Raw genomic sequence first — 20,037 nt, 5'->3', positions numbered from 1 at the left:
GGAAAGAAAATTTGAGCCACTTTCCCAGCTGCCAGACCATGAAAGAGAAGCTCTCTACCAGTGCGTTCCCGAGCACACAGTTGGCTGATAAAATAGGTATGCTTGCCGCTGACTTTCGACGCCGATTTGCTGACTTTGAAGCACAAAAGCAGGTTGGAACTGCTCGGTAACCCATTTGCTGTTGACGTGGAAAGCTCACCACCAAACCTCCAAATGGAGTTGATTGACCTCCAATGCAATGATGCACTGAGGGCAAAATATGCGGCAGTGGGTGCTGCGGAGTTCGCCCGTTTCCTCCCCGGCACAATGCCCCAGCTGCGCATCCAGGCTGCTCAAACGTTGTCTATGTTTGGCAGCACATACCTGTGTGAACAACTGTTTTCTTTGATGAACCTGAACAAAACATCACACAGAAGTCGACTTACTGCTGAACACCTCCACTCAATTCTGAGGATTTCTTCAGCTCAGAGCCTTACCCCGAACATTGATGAACTTGTGGAAAAGATGGGACACCACCAAGTATCACCCTCAACCTCAAACAAGTGAACATTACTGTGCAATCACATATTTAGAGTTTTTACTCAGTTCAAGTTTAAAAGTTAAAATTTAATATTTGTTTTCACTGCATGTTACTTCTCCTTAAACAAAGTGTTGTTTTTGATTAATAGATTTTTGCACTTTATTTTTTTGTATTTCAATCCAATTATATTTTAAAAATATTTCAGTTGAGTGGATGATAGAAAATTGCTATTATTGTTTTTTTCTTTGAAGTAAATTTAGCCCACTTTTGCTAAAATAGAAAATATAGTCTACTGATGGTGCCTTGAATACCGGTTTCTTTCATTTAATGTTCATGTTATGGGGATATTTATATAAAGGAAATTTGTCTTTTGTGTCTGTTGAAAATTAAAGATTACTGACAGAGCCATAAGAAAATATTGCTTTATTTATCTGATCATATTGTAATATATTTGTTAGGTTTTCAGTAGGTTCAATTAGGTTCACTAGACTATATGCGTCATTTAAAAATTTTTCAATGAACATTCGAACAGTCCGGCCCTCGTCTTGTAGCTGATTTTTTTATTTGGCCCTCCGTCCATTTGACTTTGACACCCCTGCTCAAGACCATCCTAACCCTCTACCTCCAACACAGGGAAACTTGGGAAGCTAGGAAACTTCTACCTTGATGAAATAAAACACAAACTCTAACCCAATGAAATGTGAGTATTGGTAGGATGATTGCACCTCTAGCCAATGGAAACAGAGAATCCTACACATACAGTGTGTGGTTGTAGCCCATGGAGTAGGCCTGTGTACTCTGTCTGACCTGGAGGTACTCTGAAGCACTGGGGAACACTGCTCCTGCAGGACACCACGCACCATCTCCCTCTCCTTTACTCAACCTGGGAGACAGAGAGACAGAGACAGACACAGAGAGACAGACACAGAGAGACAGAGACAGAGAGACAGCATGAGAGAGAGAGACAGAAGGGGAGAGAGAGACAGAAGGAGAGAGAGAGAGAGAGAGAGACAGAAGGAGAGAGAGAGACAGAAGGGGAGAGCGAGAGAGAATGAGCGAGAGAGAAAGAGAGAGAGAGACATAAACAGAGACAGAGAGGGGGGGTTGTTGAATTATGAATTTATGGATTCCATAATGAGATCATTCTGGATAGAATATAACTTTATCATTCAAACTATCCCAACCACAAATACTTCTTACAGAGACCACAATATCCATCACCACAAACAGACCACAGTACAACCACTTAGTCGCTGGCATTAGGATCAATTCACACTGAGAACTGGACCACATAAAGCAAACCAAACTTGGACCATATAAAGACCAGCCCTAACACCAAGGCACATTTCTTCCTGTCTACATTGTTGAATCGAATGCTAATAAAGTTTTACTACATTTGATGGTGATCCCACTGAGGTCAACCGAGACCACGCACACCACAATCTACCATTCAGAACACTAGATCATTGACACTGATGGAGGGAGGGAAGGGGGAGATAGAGGGAGGGATGAATGGATGAAGGGAGAGAGAGAGACAAACCAGGCCTCTGCATCCTGCATCAGCCAAAATGATTAATATGACAGATCACTGCCGTGCAAAACGAGAAAAACTGTCCAAGTCCTCTATACCCCCCGTCTTTCTATCCCATTCCCTTCTTCCCCTTCTCTTCCCTTCATCACTCTCTATTCCCTCTCTCTCTTTCTCTCTCACTCTGAGACCAGCCAAGTACTCTATCCTTTCCTCCTTCTCTCTCTAAATGCCTTTCCTCCTTCTCTCTCTAAAGTCCTTTCCTCCTTCTCTCTCTAAATTCCTTTCCTCCTTCTCTCTCTAAATTCCTTTCCTCCTTCTCTCTCTAAATTCCTTTCCTCCTTCTCTCTCTAAATTCCTTTCCTCCTTCTCTCTCTAAATTCCTTTCCTCCTTCTCTCTCTAAATGCCTTTCCTCCTTCTCTCTCTAAATTCCTTTCCTCCTTCTCTCTCTAAATTCCCTTCCTCCCTCTCTCCATCTAACATGCTGTCATCCAGCTGCTTTGGGACAATATCAATGAGCACCTCCCTAAGATCACACACCAGGCTTCCTCCTTCCCTCGTTCCATCCCTCTTTCTATCTCCCCTCCTCCCTCCATCACAGTGGCACGCCCATTTTCCCTACTTCTCTCTCCTCAATCGCCCCCCCTCTCTATCTTCCCCTTTCCCTCCATTCTCGCTCTCTTCTCTCTCTCCTCCATTCCTACATACTATCTATATATCTCTCCACTCCCTCTCGCTCTCTCTCCTCCCATCCTTCATACTATCTATCTCTCCACTCCCTCTCGCTCTCGCTCTCTCTCCTCCCATCCTTCATACTATCTATCTATCTCTCCACTCCCTCTCGCTCTCTCTCCTCCCATCCTTCATACTATCTATCTATCTCTCCACTCCCTCTCGCTCCCTCTCCTCCCATCCTTCATACTATCTATCTCTCTCCACTCACTCTCGCTCCTCCCATCCTTCATACTATCTATCTCTCTCCACTCCCTCTCGCTCTCTCTCCTCCCATCCTTCATACTATCTATCTCTCTCCACTCCCTCTCGCTCCTCCCATCCTTCATACTATCTATCTCTCTCCACTCCCTCTCGCTCCTCCCATCCTTCATACTCTCCACTCCCTCTCGCTCCTCCCATCCTTCATACTATCTATCTCTCCCCTCCCTCTCTCTCTCCTCCCATCCTTCATATTATCTATCTCTCCCCTCTCGCTCTCTCTCTTCTCCCATCCTTCATATTATCCATCTCTCCCCTCTCGCTCTCTCTCCTCCCATCCTTCATACTATCTATCTCTCTCCACTCCCTCTCTCTCCTCCCATCCTTCATACTCTCCACTCCCTCTCGCTCCTCCCATCCTTCATACTATCTATCTCTCTCCACTCCCTCTCTCTCCTCCCATCCTTCATACTCTCCACTCCCTCTCGCTCCTCCCATCCTTCATACTATCTATCTCTCCCCCCTCTCTCTCTCCTCCCATCCTTCATATTATCTATCTCTCCCCTCTCGCTCTCTCTCTTCTCCCATCCTTCATATTATCCATCTCTCCCCTCCACCTCTCTCTCTCCTCCCATCCTTCATACTATCCATCTCTCCCCTCCACCTCTCTCTCTCTCCTCCCATCCTTCATACTATCCATCTCTCCCCTCCACCTCTCTCTCTCTCCTCCCATCCTTCATACTATCTATCTCTCCCCTCCCTCCCTCCCTCTCACTCTTCTCTTTCTCCTCCCCAATCTCTCCCCATCACCCTCTCTATTTCTCTCTCTATTCCCCATCCTCTCTCTTTTCCCCCATTCTTCTGTCTTTATATCACTCTCTTCCCCATCTCTCTCTCTCTCTCTCTGTCTCTGGTGTCTCTTTAAGGGATTGGGACTGATCACCTCCACATGGACTGACAATCAGCCAGCAAACGCAGCCCAGACATGGCAGGCTAAGAGAGACATGGAAACACACAAGACGCGCGCGCACACACACACACACACACACACACACACACACACACACACACACACACACACACACACAGTGGATATCGAGTCATAGGCCACGTGAATCTGCCGTGTCTAACAGGCTGGTCATGTAATGTCATGACCTAATGTGCTATACAGAGACACGCTGGCCACAGTCTTGTGTTGTAATCTAATAGTCTTCTCCTGTGTGATTTAAACATGGTGACAACAGATGGCAGACATAGTCAACGGTAGAGAGATACAGACCCAGAACCAGACATGAATAGAGATAATGTAATTACACACACACACACACACACACACACTTTGAATACTCTATTTGCACTCTTCACAGTCAAGCATTGAGGTACAAAGGACCCAAATATGTCAAAGGTCACAGAGTATTAGAATCATGGAAACCAGAAACAGAGATAAGCTACAATAACAGCTGGCACAGAGCTATACAGGCCAGCTGCTGGGCTTCTTCCCTTTGGAAGGTATGCAATAATACACACAACACATGCAGTGCAGGCAGGCAGGCACGCACACACACCGACATACGTACCTGCCGTGTTTGGCCTCAGTAGAGTCTGACCAGGCGCTTGAAGCCGTGATGTCAGAGTCAGGGATGGTGCCATCCTCCATCCCCAGGGCATAACGACACTGAGCTGCATGGATGTGTGTGTGTGTGTGTGTGTGTGTGTGTGTGTGTGTGTGTGTGTGTGTGTGTGTGTGTACATGGGACCATGTGTGTGTGTTAGTGTTTGTGTGTGTGTGTGAGAGAAAGGGAGACACAGACAGAGAGAGGGGGGGGGACAAGAATGAGAAAGAGACTACGTAACATAATTCATCATGCCTGTCAAACAGAGAGTAGAGGATAGAATAGAACATTATACTATCATACACATTGTACTATCATACACATTCTACTATCATACACATTCTACAATCATACACATTGTACTATCATACACATTGTACTATCATACATTCTACGATCATACACATTGTACTATCATACACATTGTACTATCATACACATTGAACTATCATACATATTCTACTATCATACACATTGACTATCATACATATTCTACTATCATACACATTCTACTATCATACACATTGACTATCATACATATTCTACTATCATACACATTCTACCACCATGCAATGTACTATCATACACATTCTACTATCATACACATTCTACTATCATACACATTATACTATCATACACATTATACTATCATACACATTCTACTATCATACACATGTTACTATCATATACATTCTACTATCATACACATTCTACTATCATACACATTCTACTATCATACATATTCTACTATCATACACATTCTACCACCATGCAATGTACTATCATACACATTCTACTATCATACACATTCTACTATCATACATATTCTACTATCATACACATTCTACCACCATGCAATGTACTATCATACACATTCTACTATCATACACATTCTACTATCATACACATTCTACTATCATACACATTGTACTATCATACACATTCTACTATCATACACATTGTACTATCATACACATTGTACTATCATACACATTCTACAATCATACACATTCTACAATCATACATTGTACAATCATACACATTGTACTATCATACACATTCTACTATCATACACATTGTACTATCATACATTCTACTATCATACACATTCTACTATCATACACATTGTACTATCATACATTCTAATATCATACACATTGTACTATCATACATTCTAATATCATACACATTGTACTATCATACACATTGTACTATCATACACATTGTACTATCATACATTCTAATATCATACACATTGTACTATCATACACATTGTACTATCATACACATTGTACTATCATACACATTGTACTATCATACACATTGTACTATCATACACATTGTACTATCATACATTCTAATATCATACACATTGTACTATCATACACATTGTACTATCATACACATTGTACTATCATACATTCTAATATCATACACATTCTACACTCATACACATTGTACTATCATACATATTCTACTATCATATACATTCTATTATCATACACCTTGTACTATCATACATATTGTACTATCATATATATTCTACTATCATACACATTCTACTATCATGCACATTCTACTATCAAACACATTCTACTATAATATACATTCTACTCTCACACATTCTACTATCATACACATTCTACTATCATACACATTTTACTATCATATACATTCTACTCTCATACACATTCTACTCTCATACATTCTAATATCATACACATTGTACTATCATACACATTGTACTATCATACATATTCTACTATCATACACATTCTACCACCATACAATGTACTATCATACACATTCTACTATCATACACATTCTACTATCATACGCATTCTACTATCAAACACATTCTACACTCATACACATTCTACTATCATACACATTCTACACTCATACACATTCTACTAGCATACACATTCTACTATCAAACACATTCTACACTCATACACATTCTACTATCATACACATTCTACACTCATACACATTCTACTATCATACACATTCTACACTCATACACATTCTACTATCATACACATTCTACACTCATACACATTCTACTATCAAACACATTCTACACTCATACACATTCTACTATCATACACATTCTACACTCATACACATTCTACTATCATACACATTCTACACTCATACACATTCTACTAGCATACACATTCTACTATCAAACACATTCTACTATCATACACATTCTACACTCATACACATTCTACTATCATACACATTCTACACTCATACACATTCTACTATCATACGCATTCTACTATCAAACACATTCTACACTCATACACATTCTACTATCATACGCATTCTACTATCATACACATCCTACTATCATACACATGTTACTATCATACACGTTCTACTATCATACACATGTTACTATCGTATACATTCTACTATCATACACATTCTACACTCATACACATTCTACTATCATACACATTCTACTATCATACACATTCTACTATCATACGCATTCTACTATCAAACACATTCTACACTCATACACATTCTACTATCATACACATTCTACACTCATACACATTCTACTAGCATACACATTCTACTATCAAACACATTCTACACTCATACACATTCTACTATCATACACATTCTACACTCATACACATTCTACTATCATACACATTATACTATCATACACATTATACTATCATACACATTCTACTATCATACACATGTTACTATCATATACATTCTACTATCATACACATTCTACTATCATACACATTCTACTATCATACATATTCTACTATCATACACATTCTACCACCATGCAATGTACTATCATACACATTCTACTATCATACACATTCTACTATCATACATATTCTACTATCATACACATTCTACCACCATGCAATGTACTATCATACACATTCTACTATCATACACATTCTACTATCATACACATTATACTATCATACACATTCTACTATCATACACATTCTACTATCATACACATGTTACTATCATATACATTCTACTATCATACACATTCTACAATCATACACATTCTACAATCATACATTGTACAATCATACACATTGTACTATCATACACATTCTACTATCATACACATTGTACTATCATACATTCTAATCTCATACACATTCTAATATCATACACATTGTACTATCATACATTCTAATATCATACACATTGTACTATCATACATTCTAATATCATACACATTGTACTATCATACACATTGTACTATCATACACATTGTACTATCATACATTCTAATATCATACACATTGTACTATCATACACATTGTACTATCATACACATTGTACTATCATACACATTGTACTATCATACACATTGTACTATCATACACATTGTACTATCATACATTCTAATATCATACACATTGTACTATCATACACATTGTACTATCATACACATTGTACTATCATACATTCTAATATCATACACATTGTACTATCATACACATTGTACTATCATACATATTCTACTATCATACACATTCTACCACCATACAATGTACTATCATACACATTCTACTATCATACACATTCTACTATCATACGCATTCTACTATCAAACACATTCTACACTCATACACATTCTACTATCATACACATTCTACACTCATACACATTCTACTAGCATACACATTCTACTATCAAACACATTCTACACTCATACACATTCTACTATCATACACATTCTACACTCATACACATTCTACTATCATACACATTCTACACTCATACACATTCTACTATCATACACATTCTACACTCATACACATTCTACTATCAAACACATTCTACACTCATACACATTCTACTATCATACACATTCTACACTCATACACATTCTACTATCATACACATTCTACACTCATACACATTCTACTAGCATACACATTCTACTATCAAACACATTCTACTATCATACACATTCTACACTCATACACATTCTACTATCATACACATTCTACACTCATACACATTCTACTATCATACGCATTCTACTATCAAACACATTCTACACTCATACACATTCTACTATCATACGCATTCTACTATCATACACATCCTACTATCATACACATGTTACTATCATACACGTTCTACTATCATACACATGTTACTATCGTATACATTCTACTATCATACACATTCTACACTCATACACATTCTACTATCATACACATTCTACTATCATACACATTCTACTATCATACGCATTCTACTATCAAACACATTCTACACTCATACACATTCTACTATCATACACATTCTACACTCATACACATTCTACTAGCATACACATTCTACTATCAAACACATTCTACACTCATACACATTCTACTATCATACACATTCTACACTCATACACATTCTACTATCATACACATTCTACACTCATACACATTCTACTATCATACACATTCTACACTCATACACATTCTACTATCAAACACATTCTACACTCATACACATTCTACTATCATACACATTCTACACTCATACACATTCTACTATCATACACATTCTACACTCATACACATTCTACTAGCATACACATTCTACTATCAAACACATTCTACACTCATACACATTCTACTATCATACACATTCTACACTCATACACATTCTACTATCATACACATTCTACACTCATACACATTCTACTATCATACGCATTCTACTATCAAACACATTCTACACTCATACACATTCTACTATCATACGCATTCTACTATCATACACATCCTACTATCATACACATGTTACTATCATACACGTTCTACTATCATACACATGTTACTATCGTATACATTCTACTATCATACACATTCTACACTCATACACATTCTACTATAATACACATTTTACTATCATACATATTGTACTATCATCCATATTCTACTATCATACATTGTACTATCATACACATTGTATTATCATACACATTCTACTATCATACACATTCTACTCACACACATTCTACTATCAAACACATTCTACTATCAAACACATTCTACTATCATACACATGTTACTATCGTATACATTCTACTATCATACACATTCTACACTCATACACATTCTACTATAATACACATTTTACTATCATACATATTGTACTATCATCCATATTCTACTATCATACATTGTACTATCATACACATTCTACTATCATACACATTCTACTATCATACACATTCTAAACACACATTCTACTCACACACATTCTACTATCAAACACATTCTACTATCAAACACATTGTACTATAATACACATTGTACTATCATACAAATTGTACTATCATACACATTCTACTATCATACACATTCTACTATCATATACATTCTACTATCATACACATTGTACTATCATACACATTGTACTATCATACACATTCTAATGTCAAACACATTGTACTATCATACATATTCTACTATCATACATTGTACTATCATACACATTCTACTATCGTACACATTGTACTATCATATACATTCTATTATCATACACCTTGTACTATCATACATAATGTACTATCATATATATTTTACTATCATACACATTCTACTATCATGCACATTCTACTATCAAACACATTGTACTATCATACACATTCTACTATCATATACATTCTACTCTCATACATTGTACTATCATACACATTCTACTATCATACACATTCTACTATCATACACATTTTACTATCATATACATTCTACTCTCATACACATTCTACTCTCATACATTGTACTATCATACACATTTTACTATCATATACATTCTACTCTCATACACATTCTACTCTCATACATTGTACTATCATACACATTTTACTATCATACACATTCTACTATCGTACGCATTGTACTATCATATACATTCTACTATCATAAACATTGTACTATCATACACATTCTACTCTCATACACATTCTACTATCATACACATTTTACTATCATACACATTCTACTATCGTACGCATTGTACTATCATATACATTCTACTATCATAAACATTGTACTATCATACACATTGTACTATCATACATATTCTACTATCATACACATTGTATTATCATACATATTCTACATATTTTACTATCATACATTCTACTATCAAACACATTGTACTATCATATACATTCTACTCTAATACACATTCTACTTTCATACATTGTACTATCATACGCATTCTACTATCATACACATTCTACTATCATATACATTCTACTCTCATACACATTGAACTATCATACATATTCTACTATCATACATTGTACTATCACACACATTCTACTATCATACACATTTTACTATAATACACATTGTACTATCATACACATTGTACTATCATACATTGTACTATCATACACATTCTACTATCGTACACATTCTACTATCATACACATTTTACTATCATATACATTCTACTATCATACACATTGTACTATCATACACATTGTACTATCATACACATTCTAATGTCAAACACATTGTACTATCATACACATTCTACTATCATACATTGTACTATCATACACATTCGACTATTATACATTGTACTATCATATACATTCTACTATCATACAGACTGTACTATCATACACATTCTACTATCACACACATTCTACTATCACACACATTCTACTATCATACGCATTGTACTATCATATACATTCTACTATCATAAACATTGTACTATCATACACATTCTACTATCATACACATTCTACTATCGTACGCATTGTACTATCATATACATTCTACTATCATAAACATTGTACTATCATACACATTCTACTATCGTACACATTGTACTATCATATACATTCTATTATCATACACCTTGTACTATCATACATATTGTACTATCATATATATTCTACTATCATACACATTCTACTATCATGCACATTCTACTATCAAACACATTCTACTATAATATACATTCTACTCTCACACATTCTACTATCATACACATTCTACTATCATACACATTTTACTATCATATACATTCTACTCTCATACACATTCTACTCTCATACATTGTACTATCATACACATTTTACTATCATATACATTCTACTCTCATACACATTCTACTCTCATACATTGTACTATCATACATATTCTACTATCATACACATTCTACTATCATACACATTCTACTATCATACACATTTTACTATCATATACATTCTACTATCATACACATTCTACTATCATACACATTTTACTATCATACACATTCTACTATCGTACGCATTGTACTATCATAAACATTGTACTATCGTACACATTGTACTATCATAAACATTGTACTATCATACATATTCTACTATCATACACATTGTATTATCATACATATTCTACATATTTTACTATCATACATTCTACTATCAAACACATTGTACTATCATATACATTCTACTCTAATACACATTCTACTTTCATACATTGTACTATCATACACATTCTACTATCATACACATTTTACTATCATATACATTCTACTATCATACACATTCTACTATCATATACATTCTACTCTCGTACACATTCTACTCTCATACATTGTACTACCATACACATCCTACTATCATACACATTTTACTATCATATACATTCTACTATCATACACATTTTACTATCATATACATTCTACTATCGTACACATTGTACTATCATACACATTGTACTATCATACACATTCTACTATCATACATATTGTACTATCATACATATTCTACAACCATACATTGTACTATCATACACATTGTACTATCACACACATTGTACTACAATACACATTGTACTATCATACATATTATACTATCATACACATTCGACTATTATACATTGTACTCTCATACACATTGAACTATCATACATTGTACTATCATACACATTCTACTATCATACACATTTTACTATCATACACATTTTACTATCATATACATTCTACTATCATACACATTCTACTATCATATACATTCTACTATCATACACATTCTACTATCATACATATTGTACTATCATACATATTCTACTATCATACACATTGTATTATCATACATATTCTACATATTTTACTATCATACATTGTACTATCATACACATTGTACTATCATACATATTCTACTATCATACACATTCTACTATCATACACATTCTACTATCAAACACATTGTACTATCATACACATTGTACTATCATACATTCTACTCTCGTACACATTCTACTCTCATACATTGTACTATCATACACATTCTACTATCATACACATCCTACTATCATACACATTTTACTATCATATACATTCTACTATCATACACATTTTACTATCATATACATTCTACTATCATACACATTCTACTATCATACACATTGTACTATCATACACATTCTACTATCATACATATTGTACTATCATACATATTCTACAACCATACATTGTACTATCATACACATTGTACTATCACACACATTGTACTATCATACATTCTACTATCATACACATTCTACTATCATACACATTGTACTACAATACACATTGTACTATCATACATATTATACTATCATACACATTCGACTATTATACATTGTACTATCATACACATTGAACTATCATACATATTCTACTATCATACATTGTACTATCATACATTCTACTATCATACACATTCTACTATCATACACATTGTACTACAATACACATTGTACTATCATACATATTATACTATCATACATATTCTACTATCATACATTGTACTATCATATACATTCTACTATCATATACATTCTACTATCATACACATTCTACAATCATACATTTTCTACTATCATACATTGTACTATCATACACATTGAACTATCATACATATTCTACTATCATACATATTCTACTATCATACATTGTACTATCATACACATTCAACTATCATACATTTTACTATCATACACATTCTACTATCATAAATTTTACTATCATACACATTCTACTATCATACATTGTACTATCATACATCAGGAGTAACATTATAGCTAAAAGGATCTTAATTTGACCTGTTTCTCCCAGCAGGAAAATAATCCTGCAGCAACAGGAAATGTTCATTATTGTGTGGATTAAAATCAATGGACATTTTTGTGAAGGCAAATCAAGTCGAACACACTACAAGTTTGCGAAATGTCCTGCAACAACAGGGTGATCCTACACCTGTACATGTCATTGTTGGAGCCAGTCATTGGTCACGCAGCATTAAGTAATCTCAATCTCCGATCTTTCCTTGTCTATATTCCCTATCTTTCCTTCTCTATATTTCCTATCTTTCCTACAAGGCACCCTACTCCAAGGTTCTGGTCAAAAGCAATACATTCCATAGGGAATAGGGTGCCATTTGGGACACATCATCACACTGCGTAGGGGAGCTCATCCAATAATGTCCTTGTCACCTCTTATTTCTCTTCTAGTCACTCAGGAAGAAACACGTAGAGTCAATGTTAATTAATAATCTAATAGGATGAATAGTGAAGAATAGGAGCTGCCAAGGTCATTACAAACAGATAACCTTCTGTTAGTTTATAACCCTGAAGAGGTATCATTCTCCATAGTTTTCACTTTAACAGGCAGATGAGGTGAGGTGAATACAGGAGTAAAAAGAGGAGGAGGGGAAGGAGAAAGAGAAGGGAGAGGGGCATGAGGAGGGGGAGGGGAGGAGAAAGAAGAGGAGAAGGTGGAAGTGGAGAGGATAGTGAAAGAGGGGATAAGGAGGACATAGGGCAGACAGTTAACCAGATTAAATGGACAGCTCTACTCTGCCCGGGGAAAATATCAGCCCCGACAACAGTCCTACAGGCATATATCAACCAGGCATTATCAAATGACTTAACTATCTGCCATGACTTAACTAGAGGGCCAGACATGACCAAATAGAGGGCAGAGAACCAGTCTTCACAGTGAATGAAAGGAAGGGGGTGTGGGGGGGTGATGGAAAATGAGATGCGATAAAGGGGTGATGCTAGTGGGGGGGGGGTATAACTCAGTTATTGTTATGGATGCTGTCATTGATATGGGGACGTGGATAACTGATTCTGTCATTGATATGGGGACGTGGATAACTGATTCTGTCATTGATATGGGGACGTGGATAACTGATACTGTCATTGATATGGTGCGTGGATAACTGATTCTGTCATTGATATGCTGGCGTGGATAACTGATACTGTCATTGATATGCTGGCGTGGATAACTGATTCTGTCATTGATATGGGGACGTGGATAACTGATTCTGTCATTGATATGCTGGCGTGGATAACTGATTCTGTCATTGATATGGGGACGTGGATAACTGATTCTGTCATTGATATGCTGGCGTGGATAACTGATTCTGTCATTGATATGGGGACGTGGATAACTGATTCTGTCATTGATATGCTGGCGTGGATAACTGATACTGTCATTGATATGGGGATGTGGATAACTGATTCTGTCATTGATATGCTGGCGTGGATAACGGATTCTGTCATTGATATGGGGATGTGGATAACTGATTCTGTCATTGATATGTGGACGTGGATAACTGATTCTGTCATTGATATGCTGGCGTGGATAACGGATTCTGTCATTGATATGGGGATGTGGATAACTGATTCTGTCATTGATATGGGGACGTGGATAACTGATTCTGTCATTGATATGGGGACGTGGATAACTGATTCTGTCATTGATATGGTGCGTGGATAACTGATACTGTCATTGATATGGGGACGTGGATAACTGATACTGTCATTGATATGGGGATGTGGATAACTGATACTGTCATTGATATGGGGATGTGGATAACTGATTCTGTCATTGATATGGGGATGTGGATAACTGATTCTGTCATTGATATGGGGATGTGGATAACTGATTCTGTCATTGATATGGGGACGTGGATAACTGATTCTGTCATTGATATGGGGACGTGGATAACTGATTCTGTCATTGATATGCTGGCGTGGATAACTGATACTGTCATTGATATGGGGACGTGGATAACTGATACTGTCATTGATATGGTGCGTGGATAACTGATACTGTCATTGATATGGGGACGTGGATAACTGATTCTGTCATTGATATGCTGGCGTGGATAACTGATACTGTCATTGATATGGGGACGTGGATAACTGATACTGTCATTGATATGGGGACGTGGATAACTGATACTGTCATTGATATGGTGTGTGGATAACTGATTCTGTCATTGATATGGGGACGTGGATAACTGATTCTGTCATTGATATGGGGACGTGGATAACTGATTCTGTCATTGATATGCTGGCGTGGATAACTGATTCTGTCATTGATATGGGGATGTGGATAACTGATTCTGTCATTGATATGGGGACGTGGATAACTGATTCTGTCATTGATATGGGGACGTGGATAACTGATTCTGTCATTGATATGGGGACGTGGATAACTGATTCTGTCATTGATATGGGGACGTGGATAACTGATTCTGTCATTGATATGCTGGCGTGGATAACTGATTCTGTCATTGATATGGGGACGTGGATAACTGATTCTGTCATTGATATGCTGGCGTGGATAACTGATTCTGTCATTGATATGGGGACGTGGATAACTGATTCTGTCATTGATATGCTGGCGTGGATAACTGATTCTGTCATTGATATGGGGACGTGGATAACTGATTCTGTCATTGATATGCTGGCGTGGATAACTGATTCTGTCATTGATATGGGGATGTGGATAACTGATTCTGTCATTGATATGGGGACGTGGATAACTGATACTGTCATTGATATGGGGACGTGGATAACTGATACTGTCATTGATATGGGGACGTGGATAACTGATTCTGTCATTGATATGGGGACGTGGATAACTGATACTGTCATTGATATGCTGGCGTGGATAACTGATTCTGTCATTGATATGGGGACGTGGATAACTAATACTGTCATTGATATGGGGATGTGGATAACTGATACTGTCATTGATATGGGGACGTGGATAACTGATTCTGTCATTGATATGCTGGCGTGGATAACTGATTCTGTCATTGATATGGGGACGTGGATAACTGATTCTGTCATTGATATGCTGGCGTGGATAACTGATTCTGTCATTGATATGGGGACGTGGATAACTGATTCTGTCATTGATATGCTGGCGTGGATAACTGATTCTGTCATTGATATGGGGATGTGGATAACTGATTCTGTCATTGATATGGGGACGTGGATAACTGATTCTGTCATTGATATGGGGACGTGGATAACTGATACTGTCATTGATATGGGGACGTGGATAACTGATACTGTCATTGATATGGGGATGTGGATAACTGATACTGTCATTGATATGGGGACGTGGATAACTGATACTGTCATTGATATGGGGACGTGGATAACTGATACTGTCATTGATATGGGGACGTGGATAACTGATTCTGTCATTGATATGGGGACGTGGATAACTGATACTGTCATTGATATGGTGTGTGGATAACTGATACTGTCATTGATATGGGGACGTGGATAACTGATTCTGTCATTGATATGGGGACGTGGATAACTGATACTGTCATTGATATGGGGACGTGGATAACTGATACTGTCATTGATATGGGGACGTTGATAACTGATTCTGTCAGTGATATGGGGACGTGATAATGATGCTGTCAGTGATATGAGGGCATGAGGGGGTGATAATGATGCTGTCAGTGATATGAGGGCATGAGGGGGTGATAATGATGCTGTCAGGGATATGAGGGCATGAGGGGGTGATAATGATGCTGTCAGTGATATGGGGGGTGATAATGATGCTGTCAGTGATATGAGGGCATGGGGGTGATAATGATGCTGTCAGTGATATGAGGGCATGAGGGGGTGATAATGATGCTGTCAGTGATATGGGGGGTGATAATGATGCTGTCAGTGATATGAGGGCATGGGGGGGTGATAATGATGCTGTCAGTGATATGAGGTCATGAGGGGGTGATAATGATGCTGTCAGTGATATGAGGGCATGAGGGGGTGATAATGATGCTGTCAGTGATATGAGGGCATGGGGGGTGATAAGTGGGGAAGTTCTAACTCAGTTGCTGTCAGTGAGTCAGTGGATAGGAATGTGGGGTTGGAAGATAAAACCTCTGAGACACACACACACCTACCCCCTACACCCCCACACGGACAGGCCTGTTTCATTACATCATTACCTAGCTGCCAATAAAACTCTCTCTCCAGGCCTCCCCTTCTCTCTTTTTAGTCCCTCTCTGTCATTGCCCTCTCTGTCTCCATTGGCTTTCTTCCCACGCTCCATCTCTCTTTCTCCCCCTTTCACACACATGCTGGGTGTTTCCCTTCCTTTATTTATTCTTCATATCAGTTCATATCCTGGTACTAATGGGCTATTTCCTCCTATAAAAGACTTGTTGCATTACCGCAGCAACGGTGTGGAAATAATAACCATATGGATCAAATCAGATGACACAAACCTGTGCATGCATGTGTGTGTGCGGGAGACAGATAATTTACTGTCTGCTTCTACCCTGGAGGTGGCAGCTCTGGTTTCACCTTGTGGAGTTTCATTTTCTCTACTCTATCTCTATCCCTCTCCTCCCCTCCCTCCTCTCTCTCTCTTTGTATGATTGACAGGTGATGAGCGGCCTGTACATTAGTGAGGCTGAATACCCAAGGCTCATTCTCCCTGCTACCATCTCTCTCCTTTTACACATGGCTGCCTGGGAGACATGGACCTGAAACAGGATCGGCTGCTGATAGCGGATGGACAGACGTAAGTCACACATTCAAGAATGTGAGGAGAGTGTAGACAAGAAAGGGGCAGAGAGGGCGAGGGATGGAGGAGGAGGACAAGGCAATGGGTAAGGCCGAGATGGAATTGTCTGACATTTCTGAGGAGGTGCCTGTGAGATCTTGAATGGAAGGTAAAACACATCTGTTCTGATTATAGCTTTTTCCCTTGTTGTGACTCCAATTGTATTAAACCTGGCCGATTGGTCAACGATCATCAATCCCTAGTCCGTCTATGACCTCCCTTGGCTTTAACTAGGTAAGTTATTGAGAACCCAAACTCTTCAACAATAATGACCAATCATATTCTGGGGATCTGATTTGACCTTGACCTTAAGCAGTCACTTCCTGTCTGACATCTGACCTTTGACCTCTCACCTGGTTTAAAGTGCCAGTCGTGGTCATCCGCAGCCGACAACGCCACCAGGATGACGGTAACCACAATGACAGGAAACAGCCGCAGCTCTGGCGTTGCCATGGCACCAGCAACACACCCGGTTACCTGTCCGGAGACGCGCTGACAACCACAGGCATACCTAACAGAGGGATAGAGAGAGAGGAAGGATTAGAAGATTTCAAAATGCATGAATCATTTATTTTGTATCATGAAAGACAGAATACGAGAGAGTAGGAAGAATGAGAGAGAGGGGTGATAATCCGTGTGGATGGGTTTCTGTCTAAATGTCAGGTCCAGTCTAGTAGATACAGTAGCTTCCTCTGTGATTTATGAATCCCTGTCTGTCAGCCCTGTGTACGTGTAACCAGACACCATAGACTCATTGGAGAGAAACTCAAAATGTAAGCAATATAATACAACACAACATGACACAATATAATACAACACAACACAATATAATACAAGACAATATGACACAACACAATACAATATAACACAACAAAATAACTCAATTCAACACCACAAAATCCAACAAAACAGACCAGTGGCACCACAGCACAGAGAACATTAGCTTTGTTTTGATATGTTGTTGTTGCACAATGAACAATCGAAGGTGGTGTAATTAGCCTAGCCAGCAGTACATAGTCCTTCAGCATTCAAAATGTCAATCATGTCATTTCCAACTCCTTTATTACAAACTCCTCCTCAAGTGCTGTAGTAGTTAGACTGGGGCCTGATAGGGTGCTGTAGTAGTTAGACTGGGGCCTGATAGGGTGCTGTAGTAGTTAGACTGGGGCCTGATAGGGTGCTGTAGTAGTTAGACTGGGGCCTGATAGGGTGCTGTAGTAGTTAGACTGGAGCCTGATAGGGTGCTGTAGTAGTTAGACTGGGGCCTGATAGGGTGCTGTAGTAGTTAGACTGGGGCCTGATAGGGTGCTGTAGTAGTTAGACTGGGGCCTGATAGGGTGCTGTAGTAGTTAGACTGGAGCCTGATAGGGTGCTGTAGTAGTTAGACTGGGGCCTGATAGGGTGCTGTAGTAGTTAGACTGGGGCCTGATAGGGTGCTGTAGTAGTTAGACTGGGGCCTGATAGGGTGCTGTAGTAGTTAGACTGGAGCCTGATAGGGTGCTGTAGTAGTTAGACTGGGGCCTGATAGGGTGCTGTAGTA

General features: G+C 38.0%; 1 protein-coding gene across 1 annotated transcript in view; it reads right to left on the bottom strand.

The window, feature by feature from the left end:
* Window positions 1–19,006, bottom strand: part of LOC115106092 (epithelial discoidin domain-containing receptor 1-like) — a 56,485-nt gene extending 37,479 nt beyond the window's left edge. Inside the window, 3 exon segments of the mRNA XM_065008824.1 lie at window positions 1,328–1,403; window positions 4,560–4,662; window positions 18,851–19,006. Coding sequence (XP_064864896.1) covers window positions 1,328–1,403; window positions 4,560–4,662; window positions 18,851–18,950 — 279 coding nt within the window. The 5' untranslated portion in view covers window positions 18,951–19,006.
* Window positions 19,007–20,037: the final 1,031 nt, after the last annotated feature.

This window comes from Oncorhynchus nerka, linkage group LG3, assembly GCF_034236695.1.
Source record: "Oncorhynchus nerka isolate Pitt River linkage group LG3, Oner_Uvic_2.0, whole genome shotgun sequence".
Taxonomy (NCBI): Eukaryota; Metazoa; Chordata; class Actinopteri; order Salmoniformes; family Salmonidae; genus Oncorhynchus; species Oncorhynchus nerka.
Note: the sequence above shows the minus strand (reverse complement) of the source record. Positions and strands in the feature narration are given on the sequence as shown.